This window comes from Haliotis rufescens, unplaced genomic scaffold, assembly GCF_023055435.1.
Source record: "Haliotis rufescens isolate VD_foot unplaced genomic scaffold, xgHalRufe1.0.p SCAF_9, whole genome shotgun sequence".
NCBI lineage: Eukaryota > Metazoa > Mollusca > Gastropoda > Lepetellida > Haliotidae > Haliotis > Haliotis rufescens.
Window position 1 is genome coordinate 5,820,530 of NW_025964383.1, and position 13,390 is coordinate 5,833,919.

General features: G+C 47.1%; 2 protein-coding genes across 8 annotated transcripts in view; one reads left to right on the forward strand and one right to left on the reverse strand.

The window, feature by feature from the left end:
• LOC124151447 (muscleblind-like protein 2a) overlaps positions 1 to 13,390 on the reverse strand; it is a 411,834-nt gene that overhangs the window by 108,543 nt on the left and 289,901 nt on the right. The gene's annotated exons all lie outside the window — the stretch shown is intronic.
• Positions 7,407 to 7,826, forward strand: LOC125377477. The gene has a single exon (XM_048391056.1). The coding sequence runs from the start codon at positions 7,407 to 7,409 to the stop codon at positions 7,824 to 7,826; it is 420 nt and encodes a 139-aa protein (XP_048247013.1).

Sequence of the window (13,390 nt, forward strand, 5' to 3'; positions counted from 1 at the left end):
TATTAGATTGCATTTCTAAATAATAGGTTGTACCTGTCCATATTTTATGGAGGTAAATCAAGCCCTGTTACTGTTCTTCATGATCAAGAATAGAAGTCTGTGATTGCACTGGGGTAGTTGTCAATGCATTGCCAATGTTCCTGTTTTATTTGTACTCCAACTCTGTACGCCATCATTTCATCGCCTACAGCAAAACAACTTCATGGCCCTTAGGTGTGCTAGAAACCTAATGATTGTGGGTTTGAATCTTGGTTTTCCTGATTATGTTCTTTGGTTTGTCAGCAGCATACCCATGCTCATGGGATCACCAAGGTGGCCAAAGTCTGCACTTGGGACTTTGCTGGCACAACATGATTTAACTAAAATACTGTTTAAAGTGGCATTAAACAAAACTCACATGACCTTCTCCCACAGGGTGATGAAGGTGTTACACAGAGGAATGCTGAGTAAACTGAGTATGAGAACACACAGATTACAGCAGTAAACTGTGATTCAAAGATTAATATTACAAACACTTTATTTTTTTATCAATATACAGGTTTCATTATTCGACTTTCACAGATGACATCTCTTTCTTGGATGCGTATCAAAAGATGAAGCCAGTCTTCTTTCCACATACTTATATAGCCATGCACTAATGTCGTAAGTCAAGTAACAAAATAGATCTGTAGCAACACAACTGGTAGGCATCAAACCAGGCAACCAACTGATCATTGTAGCAACACAACTGGTGGGCATCAAACCAGGCCACCAACTGATCAATGTAGTAGCAACACAACTGGTGGGCATCAAACCAGGCCACCAACTGATCAATGTAGTAGCAACACAACTGGTGGGCATCAAACCAGGCCACCAACTGATCAATGTAGCAACACAACTGGTGGGCATCAAACCAGGCCACCAACTGATCAATGTAGTAGCAACACAACTGGTGGGCATCAAACCAGGCCACCAACTGAACAATGTAGTAGCAACACAACTGGTGGGCATCAAACCAGGCCACCAACTGATCAATGTAGCAACACAACTGGTGGGCATCAAACCAGGCCACCAACTGATCAATGTAGTAGCAACACAACTGGTAGGCATCAAACCAGGCCACCAACTGATCAATGTAGTAGCAACACAACTGGTAGGCATCAAACCAGGCCACCAACTGATCAATGTAGTAGCAACACAACTGGTGGGCATCAAACCAGGCAACCAACAAATCAATGTAGTAGCAACACAACTGGTAGGCATCAAACCAGGCCACCAACTGATCATTGTGGCAACACAACTGGTGGGCATCAAACCAGGCCACCAACTGATCAATGTAGTAGCAACACAACTGGTGGGCATCAAACCAGGCCACCAACTGATCAATGTAGTAGCAACACAACTGGTGGGCATCAAACCAGGCCACCAACTGATCAATGTAGCAACACAACTGGTGGGCATCAAACCAGGCAACCAACTGATCAATGTAGTAGCAACACAACTGGTGGGCATCAAACCAGGCCACCAACTGATCAATGTAGCAACACAACTGGTGGGCATCAAACCAGGCCACCAACTGATCAATGTAGTAGCAACACAACTGGTGGGCATCAAACCAGGCCACCAACTGATCAATGTAGTAGCAACACAACTGGTGGGCATCAAACCAGGCCACCAACTGATCAATGTAGTAGCAACACAACTGGTAGGCATCAAACCAGGCCACCAACTGATCAATGTAGCAACACAACTGGTGGGCATCAAACCAGGCAACCAACTGATCAATGTAGTAGCAACACAACTGGTGGGCATCATACCAGGCCACCAACTGATCAATGTAGTAGCAACACAACTGGTGGGCATCAAACCAGGCCACCAACTGATCAATGTAGCAACACAACTGGTGGGCATCAAACCAGGCCACCAACTGATCAATGTAGTAGCAACACAACTGGTGGGCAACAAATAGGCCACCAACTGATCAATGTAGTAGCAACACAACTGGTGGGCATCAAACCAGGCCACCAACTGATCATTGTGGCAACACAACTGGTGGGCATCAAACCAGGCCACCAACTGATCAATGTAGTAGCAACACAACTGGTGGGCATCAAACCAGGCCACCAACTGATCAATGTAGTAGCAACACAACTGGTGGGCAACAAACCAGGCCACCAACTGATCAATGTAGTAGCAACACAACTGGTAGGCATCAAACCAGGCCACCAACTGATCAATGTAGCAACACAACTGATGGGCATCAAACCAGGCCACCAACTGATCAATGTAGTAGCAACACAACTGGTGGGCAACAAACCAGGCCACCAACTGATCAATGTAGTAGCAACACAACTGGTGGGCATCAAACCAGGCCACCAACTGATCAATGTAGCAACACAACTGGTGGGCATCAAACCAGGCCACCAACTGATCAATGTAGTAGCAACACAACTGGTGGGCAACAAACCAGGCCACCAACTGATCAATGTAGTAGCAACACAACTGGTGGGCATCAAACCAGGCCACCAACTGATCAATGTAGCAACACAACTGGTGGGCATCAAACCAGGCCACCAACTGATCAATGTAGTAGCAACACAACTGGTGGGCATCAAACCAGGCCACCAACTGATCAATGTAGTAGCAACACAACTGGTGGGCATCAAACCAGGCCACCAACTGATCAATGTAGTAGCAACACAACTGGTGGGCATCAAACCAGGCCACCAACTGATCAATGTAGTAGCAACACAACTGGTGGGCAACAAACCAGGCCACCAACTGATCAATGTAGCAACACAACTGGTGGGCATCAAACCAGGCCACCAACTGATCAATGTAGTAGCAACACAACTGGTGGGCAACAAACCAGGCCACCAGCAGATAAATGAAGTAACATCACAACTGGTGGGGATCAAACCAGGCAACCAACTGATCAATGTAGTAGCAAAACAACTGGTAGGCATCAAACCAGGCCACCAACTGATCAATGTAGTAGCAACACAACTGGTAGGCATCAAACCAGGCCACCAACTGATCAATGTAGCAACACAACTGGTGGGCATCAAACCAGGCCACCAACAGATGAATGAAGTAACATCACAACTGCTGTGCATCAAACCAGGCCACCAACAGATGAATAAAGTAACATCACAACTGGTAGGCATCAAACCAGGCCACCAACTGATCAATGTAGCAACACAACTGGTGGGCATCAAACCAGGCCACCAACTGATCAATGTAGCAACACAACTGGTGGGCAACAAACCAGGGCACCTGCAGATGAATGAAGTAACATCACAACTGCTGTGCATCAAACCAGGCCACCAACAGATGAATAAAGTAACATCACAACTGGTGGGCATCAAACCAGGCCACCAACAGATGAATGAAGTAACATCACAACTGGTGGGGATCAAACCAGGCCACCTGCAGATGAATGAAGTAACATCACAACTGGTGGGCATCAAACCAGGCCACCAGCAGATGAATGAAGTAACATTGCAACTGGTTGGCATCAAACCAGGCCACCTGCAGATGAATGAAGTAACATCACAACTGGTGGGCATCAAACCAGGCCACCAACTGATCAATGTAGTAGCAACACAACTGGTAGGCATCAAACCAGACCACCAACTGATCAATGTAGTAGCAACACAACTGGTGGGCATCAAACCAGGCCACCAACAGATGAATGAAGTAACATCACAACTGGTGGGCATCAAACCAGGCCACCAGCAGATGAATGAAGTAACATCACAACTGGTGGGCATCAAACCAGGCCACCAGCAGATGAATGAAGTAACATCGCAACTGGTGGGCATCAAACCAGGCCACCAGCAGATGAATGAAGTAACATCACAACTGGTGGGCATCAAACCAGGCCACCAACTGATCAATGTAGTAGCAACACAACTGGTAGGCATCAAACCAGACCACCAACTGATCAATGTAGTAGCAACACAACTGGTGGGCATCAAACCAGGCCACCAACAGATGAATGAAGTAACATCACAACTGGTGGGCATCAAACCAGGCCACCAGCAGATGAATGAAGTAACATCACATGGAGGGGCGAATATGTGTTTGTGTAGTGTGTGTTCCATGGAATAAATGACATACTGACACAATAGGTTTTAATGAACCTCATAGTGCAGAAAGTTCCCATTGATTCTCCTAATACAAGATCAAAATCTCTTGTGAAAACAGTATGAATTTAGAAGAAAAAAATGAAGACATTGTCCTTCTCTTATATGTGGCTGTCTAGACACCATCCTAACATGCCCAACCCAAGCCTGCTAGGCTGTAGTGTGGTGTCTGCTGCACACCCACCACCTTCTCTCCTGGGGCCAGACAAACACTTCTCACAGCTTCCCAGACACTGTGTCTCACACAAGTGCTAACAGCAGAATGTGGGTGAGACTCCCATAAATAAATGATGATGGAAAACAGTGGGTCAGATGCTGACCAGAACCATGTCTTGGTGACCTCCCTAACACACCACTCTCTGAAGTAACTCATCAGGACCCTTCCTCTTATAGTTTTACTGCTAACAAAACTGTTAAGTATGAAGTGAATTACAGCTACATAGTTTAGCGTAAACTCTTCAATCATTGCTGACCACACTTTAATGAGCCCTGAATGAGATTATCTGCCTCTTGATTTAGGCATATGGCATCGATTCAGTTTTCCAACTGTAAATGTCAGAGTCTGGGTTATTGGGGTCATGTACCCCAATAACCTTAACAAGAATCATACTGAAGTGCTGTTGGTCATTTGTTCAGTTGCGTCAGTTTGGTTTCATTTACTTTTTGCCATTTTGCCATTTGCATTGTATGCAGTTCACTGAATGAAACATGGTGACAGGCTAGTGAAACCAACTATTATGCTGTACAGGTTGAATGATAGTTCAAATTCAAAATATTAAAACAAATGGAAGATATTTCTTAGGTCAAACAACTGAAAACACCTATGCCAAATTTCAATACGCTTTGAGAAGGCCACAGAGAAGGCCAGTTAATAGCCATTAATGGAATTCCAAAACTGGCAGGTGACAAGCTGGGAACATTTATACAAAGATTCAGCTCCATAAGTGTTGTAGTTTAGATTTTGATAAAGCAGTAACACTTGAAAAACATTCGTACATAAAAGTAACAGATCATAACAGGATCAAAAATGAAAATGTGCCAAAAAATGCATTTATGTGATGATAAAAAAAATGACATTCATACAAAGTTTCAGCTCAACAAGCATTGTAGTTTAAGGAGGAACAAGTAAAAGTTAACGACTACCAGACATTTTATCAACCTGTTTCCTCTATTTTCTCACTCAGAGGCCTGTATGTGGGGCTTTAATTTCGAAGCCTAAAAAGAGAAAATATCCTCATGTCAGAAACATGTTAAACCTTAATTATCATCAATACAAACACTAATATCTGGGCCCACCAGGTGACAGAAAGTAAACACTTCTTGCCCTTCAACCCAATGAGGTGTAACATAACATAAACAACTAGGTTTGTATAAAAACTATATTGACTTCCTCATACTGAAATGCAATCTATCTAACTGATATAAGACATCAGTTTCACATGCTTCTAATTTGCGAGCCATAACTCCTACACAATGATAACTACTAACAGGACACAGGTCTGAGATACTGCAAATCTTATCAGCTCAGCGTGAGGTGAAAGTTGATGCAATAAAACATCATTTATATATTCCACTTGTCAATTTGTAGGACAAGTATAAAACCATGCCTTGTGCAAAGCAGTGGTTAAATATAGGACCTGCAAAACAAATGTACTTTGACATATACAGCACATTCTGTTATGACCAGCCTCTGTAGTATACCAATTTCCTTGGGAGTAATATCACAAAGTCTTACAACATACAGTGAAGGGTCTCCTTATATTTGAATCCTACTCTCCAACGATTAATGTTGGCATTGATGACATGAGAGTTATCTTCTCCTAACAGTTCCAGCCAGTAGGACACAGACTGCTTCCTGTCCACAGAACAAGGTGGGGTGGTACTGACACATTGACAACACTGCAATGTCAACATGCAGCCTGACATGGAGCTGGCCACTCAAATCACATCCAGGCAGCCAGCAAGACTGCTTCACTAATAACAACGCTATCTCCATAACAGCTAGGGTGTGGACTTTGGGATTACAAAAAGGTTATCTTGGACAAATTATTCAGTCTTAACTACACAATGTGGAGTTGATTATGAGAACTGGCATTAACTCTCCAAGAAACAATAATGACAGCAATCAGTGGTATGTGGTGGAGCAGGATATAAACTGTCATGATGAAGTGGTTACAACAGTGAATATTAGTGTAAAAAAGTAACTGTGCTTCAGACAACCTAAATGTTACGTGATTGAAAAATAACAACATAATATGTGGTCCTTCATCTCAACAATTTTTATTATAACAAATTCATTGACAAACCCCTACCTGGTAACAGGAGACAGAGCAAGACACCCTAAAAGAAGGGTGGTGAAACAACTCAATTAGCCGTATCATTATCAGGTCTGACCATCATTTGTGTTGATGCAGATGAGGTAGCAGTGGATTCTAAATGACATTCTTAATGTCAAAAGAGCTTGGGTTACCGGCTGGTTCTGGTCCTGTGGTAGGTGTTGTTTCATCTCATTCCAGACTGAAGGGGAGATATTTGGAGAAACAGCCCATGGCAGTACGGCAATGTTATTCTGCCTCAAAAAGTCTGTTACAGGGCGACTGCCATTCAAATTGCCGATGAGTTGTGATGCCACCACAAAACATTACGCTGCCATCCCCAAACGGACCATGTCGAGTCATAAAAAATGCTCTCCTGGATGCCTGAAGACCCTTCCACGACCATCGGAGCTCTCCAGATGAAACCTGGACTCATCTGTGAACAGTCCACTTTCCAAGCCTTGTCTTTTGAACATTAGACGCTGTCTACACCAAACTGAGTGTCTGAAGGTGATGTGGAAGCAAAACTAGGGGGATGGTACAGGCAGTCAGTGGACGGACTGGGTTGATGGTACAGACAGTCAGTGGATGGACTGGGTTGATGGTACAGACAGTCAGTGGACGGAATGAGGTGATGGTACAGACAGTCAGTGGACGGAATGAGGCGATGGTACAGACAGTCAGTGGACGGAATGAGGCGATCGTACAGACAGTCAGTGGACAGACAGTGTTGATGGTACAGACAGTCAGTGGACGGAATGAGGCGATCGTACAGACAGTCAGTGGACAGACAGCGTTGATGGTACAGGCAGTCAGTGGACGGAATGAGGTGATGGTACAGACAGTCAGTGGACGGAATGAGGCGATGGTACAGACAGTCAGTGGACGGAATGAGGCGATCGTACAGACAGTCAGTGGACAGACAGTGTTCATGGTACAGACAGTCAGTGGACGGAATGAGGCGATGGTACAGACAGTCAGTGGACGGAATGAGGCGATGGTACAGACAGTCAGTGGACGGAATGAGGCGATCGTACAGACAGTCAGTGGACAGACAGTGTTGATGGTACAGAGAGTCAGTGGATGGAATGAGGCGATGGTACAGACAGTCAGTGGACGGAATGAGGCGATCGTACAGGCAGTCAGTGGACGGACTGGGTTGATGGTACAGACAGTCAGTGGACGGAATGACGCAATCGTACAGACAGTCAGTGGACAGGCTGGGTTGATGGTGCAGAAAGTCAGTGGACGGAATGAGGCGATCGTACAGACAGTCAGTGGACAGACTGGGTTGATGGTGCAGAAAGTCAGTGGACAGACTGGGTTGATGGTGCAGAAAGTCAGTGGACGGAATGAGGCGATCGTACAGACAGTCAGTGGATAGACTGGGTTGATGGTACAAACAGTCAGTGGATGGACTGGGTTGATGCTACTGACAGTCAGTGGACGGACTGGGTTCATGGTGCAGACAGTCAGTGGATGGACTGGGTTGAGGGTGCAGACAGTCAGTTCACGGAATGAGGCGATGGTACAGACAGTCAGTGGACAGAATGAGGCGATCGTACAGACAGTCAGTGGACGGAATGAGGCGATCATACAGACAGTCAGTGGACAGACTGGGTTGATGGTACAGACAGTCAGTGGATGGACTGGGTTGATGCTACAGACAGTCAGTAGATGGACTGGGTTCATGGTGCAGACAGTCAATGGACAGACTGGGTTGAGGGTGCAGACAGTCAGTTCACGGAATGAGGTGATGGTACAGACAGTCAGTGGACGGAATGAAGAATCGTACAGACAGTCAGTGGATGGACTGGGTTGATGGTACTGACAGTCAGTGGATGGACTGGGTTGATGTTACAGACAGTCAGTTCACGGAATGAGGTGATGGTACAGACAGTCAGTGGACAGACTGGGTTGATGGTACAGACAGTCAGTGGACGGACTGGGTTCATGGTGCAGACAGTCAGTGGATGGACTGGGTTGAGGGTGCAGACAGTCAGTTCATGGAATGAGGCAATGGTACAGACAGTCAGTGGACGGAATGAGGCGATCGTACAGACAGTCAGTGGACAGACTGGGTTGATGGTACAGACAGTCAGTGGATGGACTGGGTTGATGCTACAGACAGTCAGTAGACGGACTGGGTTCATGGTGCAGACAGTCAGTGGATGGACTGGGTTGAGGGTGCAGACAGTCAGTTCACGGAATGAGGTGATGGTACAGACAGTCAGTGGACGGAATGAAGAATCGTACAGACAGTCAGTGGACAGACTGGGTTGATGGTACAGACAGTCAGTGGACGGACTGGGTTGATAGTACAGACAGTCAGTGGATGGACTGGGTTGATGTTACAGACAGACAGTGGACAGACTGGGTTGATGGTACAGACAGTCAGTTCACGGAATGAGGCGATGGTGCAGACAGTCAGTCGATGGACTGGGTTGATGGTGCAGACAGTCAGTTCACGGAATGAGGCGATGGTGCAGACAGTCAGTGGATGGACTGGGTTGATGGTACAGACAGTCATTGGATGGACTGGGTTGATGGTACAGACAGTCAGTGGATGGACTGGGTTGATGTTACAGACAGTCAGTGGATGGACTGAGTTGATGGTACAGACAGTCAGTGGATGGACTGAGTTGATGGTACAGACAGTCAGTGGATGGACTGGGTTGATGTTACAGACAGTCAATGGATGGACTGGGTTGAGGGTGCAGACAGTCAGTTCACGGAATGAGGTGATGGTACAGACAGTCAGTGGACGGAATGAAGAATCTTACAGACAGTCAGTGGACAGACTGGGTTGATGGTACAGAAAGTCAGTGGACGGACTGGGTTGATGGTACAGACAGTCAGTGGATGGACTGGGTTGATGGTACAGACAGTCAGTGGATGGACTGGGTTGATGGTACAAACAGTCAGTGGACAGACTGGGTTGATGGTACAGACAGTCAGTGGATGGACTGTGTTGATGGTGCAGACAGTCAGTGGATGGACTGGGTTGAGGGTGCAGACAGTCAGTTCATGGAATGAGGCGATGGTACAGACAGTCAGTGGATGGAATGAGGCGATCGTACAGACAGTCAGTGGACAGAATGAGGCGATCATACAGACAGTCAGTGGACAGGCTGGGTTGATGGTACAGACAGTCAGTGGACAGACTGGGTTGATGTTACAGACAGTCAGTGGATGGACTGAGTTGATGGTACAAACAGTCAGTGGATGGACTGTGTTGAGGGTGCAGACAGTCAGTGGATGGACTGGGTTGATGTTACAGACAGTCAGTTCATGGAATGAGGCGATGGTACAGACAGTCAGTGGACAGACTGGGTTGATGTTACAGACAGTCAGTGGATGGACTGGGTTCATGGTGCAGACAGTCAGTGGATGGACTGGGTTGAGGGTGCAGACAGTCAGTTCATGGAATGAGGCGATGGTACAGACAGTCAGTGGATGGAATGAGGCGATCGTACAGACAGTCAGTGGACAGACTGGGTTGATGGTACAGACAGTCAGTGGATGAACTGGGTTGATGCTACAGACAGTCAGTAGACGGACTGGGTTCATGGTGCAGACAGTCAGTGGATGGACTGGGTTGAGGGTGCAGACAGTCAGTTCACGGAATGAGGTGATGGTACAGACAGTCAGTGGACGGAATGAAGAATCGTACAGACAGTCAGTGGACAGACTGGGTTGATGGTACAGACAGTCAGTGGACGGACTGGGTTGATGGTACAGACAGTCAGTGGATGGACTGGGTTGATGTTACAGACAGTCAGTGGACAGACTGGGTTGATGGTGCAGACAGTCAGTGGACAGACTGGGTTGAAGGGACAAACAGTCAGTGGACAGACTGGGTTGAAGGGACAAACAGTCAATGGATGGACTGGGTTCATCGTGCAGACAGTCAGGGGATGGACTTGGTTGATGGTACAGACAGTCAGTTCACGGAATGAGGCGATGGTACAGACAGTCAGTGGACGATATGAGGCGATGGTACAGACAGTCAGTGGACAGACTGGGTTGATGGTACAGACAGTCAGTGGATGGACAGTGTTAAAGGTGCAGACAGTCAGTGGATGGACTGTGTTGATGGTACAGACAGTCAGTGGATGGACTGGGGTGAAGGGACAAACAGTCAGTGGACAGACTTGGTTGATGGTATAGATAGTCAGTGGATGGACTGAGTTGATGGTGCAGACAGTCAGTGGACAGACTGGGTTGAAGGGACAAACAGTCAGTGGACAGACTGGGTTGATGGTGCAGACAGTCAGTGGACAGACTGGGTTGATGGTACAGACAGTCAGTGGACAGACTGGGTTGATGGTACAGACAGTCAGTGGACAGACTGGGTTGAAGGGACAAACAGTCAGTGGATGGACTGGGTTCATCGTGCAGACAGTCAGTGGATGGACTGGGTTGATGGTACAGACAGTCAGTTCACGGAATGGGGCGATGGTACAGACAGTCAGTGGACGGAATGAGGCGATGGTGCAGACAGTCAGTGGATGGACTGGGTTGAAGGGACAAACAGTCAGTGGACAGACTGGGTTGATGGTATAGACAGTCAGTGGATGAACTGGGTTCATGGTACAGACAGTCAGTGGATGAACTGGGTTGATGGTACAGACAGTCAGTGGATGAACTGGGTTGATGGTACAGACAGTCAGTGGATGGACTGTGTTGATGGTGCAGACAGTCAGTGGATGGACTGAGTTGATGGTACAGACAGTCAGTGGATGAACTGGGTTGATGGTACAGACAGTCAGTGGATGAACTGGGTTGATGGTACAGACAGTCAGTGGATGGACTGTGTTGATGGTGCAGACAGTCAGTGGATGGACTGTGTTGATGGTACAGACAGTCAGTGGATAAACTGTGTTGATGGTGCAGACAGTCAGTGGATGGACTGGGTTGATGGTATAGACAGTCAGTGGATGGACTGGGTTGAAGGGACAAACAGTCAGTGGACAGACTGGGTTGATGGTATAGACAGTCAGTGGATGGACTGGGTTGATGGTACAGACAGTCAGTGGATAAACTGTGTTGATGGTGCAGACAGTCAGTGGATGGACTGTGTTGATGGTACAGACAGTCAGTGAATGGACTGGGTTGAAGGGACAAACAGTCAGTGGACAGACTGGGTTGATGGTACAGACAGTCAGTGGATGGACTGGGTTGATGGTACAGAAAGTCAGTGGATAAACTGTGTTGATGGTGGAGAGAGTCAGTGGATGGACTGTGTTGATGGTTTAGACAGTCAGTTTACGGAATGAGGCGATGGTACAGACAGTCAGATCACGGAATGAGGCGATGGTACAGACAGTCAGTGGACTGACTGGGTTGATGGTATAGACAGTCAGTGGACAGACTGGGGTGAAGGGACAAACAGTCAATGGACAGACTGGGTTGATGGTATAGACAGTCAGTGGACAGACTGTGTTGATGGTACAGACAGTCAGTGGACAGACTGGGTTGATGGTACAAACAGTCAGTGGATGGACTGGGTTGATGGTACAGACAGTCAGTGGATGGACTGGGTTGATGGTACAGACAGTCAGTGGACAGACTCGGTTGATGGTACTGACAGTCAGTGGATGGACTGGGTTGATGGTACAGACAGTCAGTGGACAGACTCGGTTGATGGTACTGACAGTCAGTGGATGGACTGGGTTGATGTTACAGACAGTCAGTGGATGGACTGAGTTGATGGTACAGACAGTCAGTGGACAGACTGGGTTGATGGTACAGACAGTCAGTGGACAGACTGGGTTGATGGTACAAACAGTCAGTGGATGGACTGGGTTGATGGTACAGACAGTCAGTGGACAGACTCGGTTGATGGTACTGACAGTCAGTGGATGGACTGGGTTGATGTTACAGACAGTCAGTGGATGGACTGAGTTGATGGTACAGACAGTCAGTGGACAGACTGGGTTGATGGTGCAGACAGTCAGTGGATGGACAGTGTTCATGGTGCAGACAGTCAGTGGATGGACTGTGTTGATGGTACAGACAGTCAGTGGATGGACTGGGTTGATGGTACAGACAGTCAGTGGATGAACTGGGTTGATGGTACAGACAGTCAGTGGATGGACTGTGTTGATGGTGCAGACAGTCAGTGGATGGACTGTGTTGATGGTACAGACAGTCAGTGGATAAACTGTGTTGATGGTGCAGACAGTCAGTGGATGGACTGGGTTGATGGTATAGACAGTCAGTGGATGGACTGGGTTGAAGGGACAAACAGTCAGTGGACAGACTGGGTTGATGGTATAGACAGTCAGTGGATGGACTGGGTTGATGGTACAGACAGTCAGTGGATAAACTGTGTTGATGGTGCAGACAGTCAGTGGATGGACTGTGTTGATGGTACAGACAGTCAGTGAATGGACTGGGTTGAAGGGACAAACAGTCAGTGGACAGACTGGGTTGATGGTATAGACAGTCAGTGGATGGACTGGGTTGATGGTACAGACAGTCAGTGGATAAACTGTGTTGATGGTGCAGACAGTCAGTGGATGGACTGTGTTGATGTACAGACAGTCAGTGAATGGACTGGGTTGAAGGGACAAACAGTCAGTGGACAGACTGGGTTGATGGTACAGACAGTCAGTGGATGGACTGGGTTGATGGTACAGAAAGTCAGTGGATAAACTGTGTTGATGGTGCAGAGAGTCAGTGGATGGACTGTGTTGATGGTTTAGACAGTCAGTTTACGGAATGAGGCGATGGTACAGACAGTCAGATCACGGAATGAGGCGATGGTACAGACAGTCAGTGGACTGACTGGGTTGATGGTGCAGACAGTCAGTGGATGGACTGTGTTGATGTACAGACAGTCAGTGGACAGACTGGGGTGAAGGGACAAACAGTCAATGGACAGACTGGGTTGATGGTATAGACAGTCAGTGGACAGACTGTGTTGATGGTACAGACAGTCAG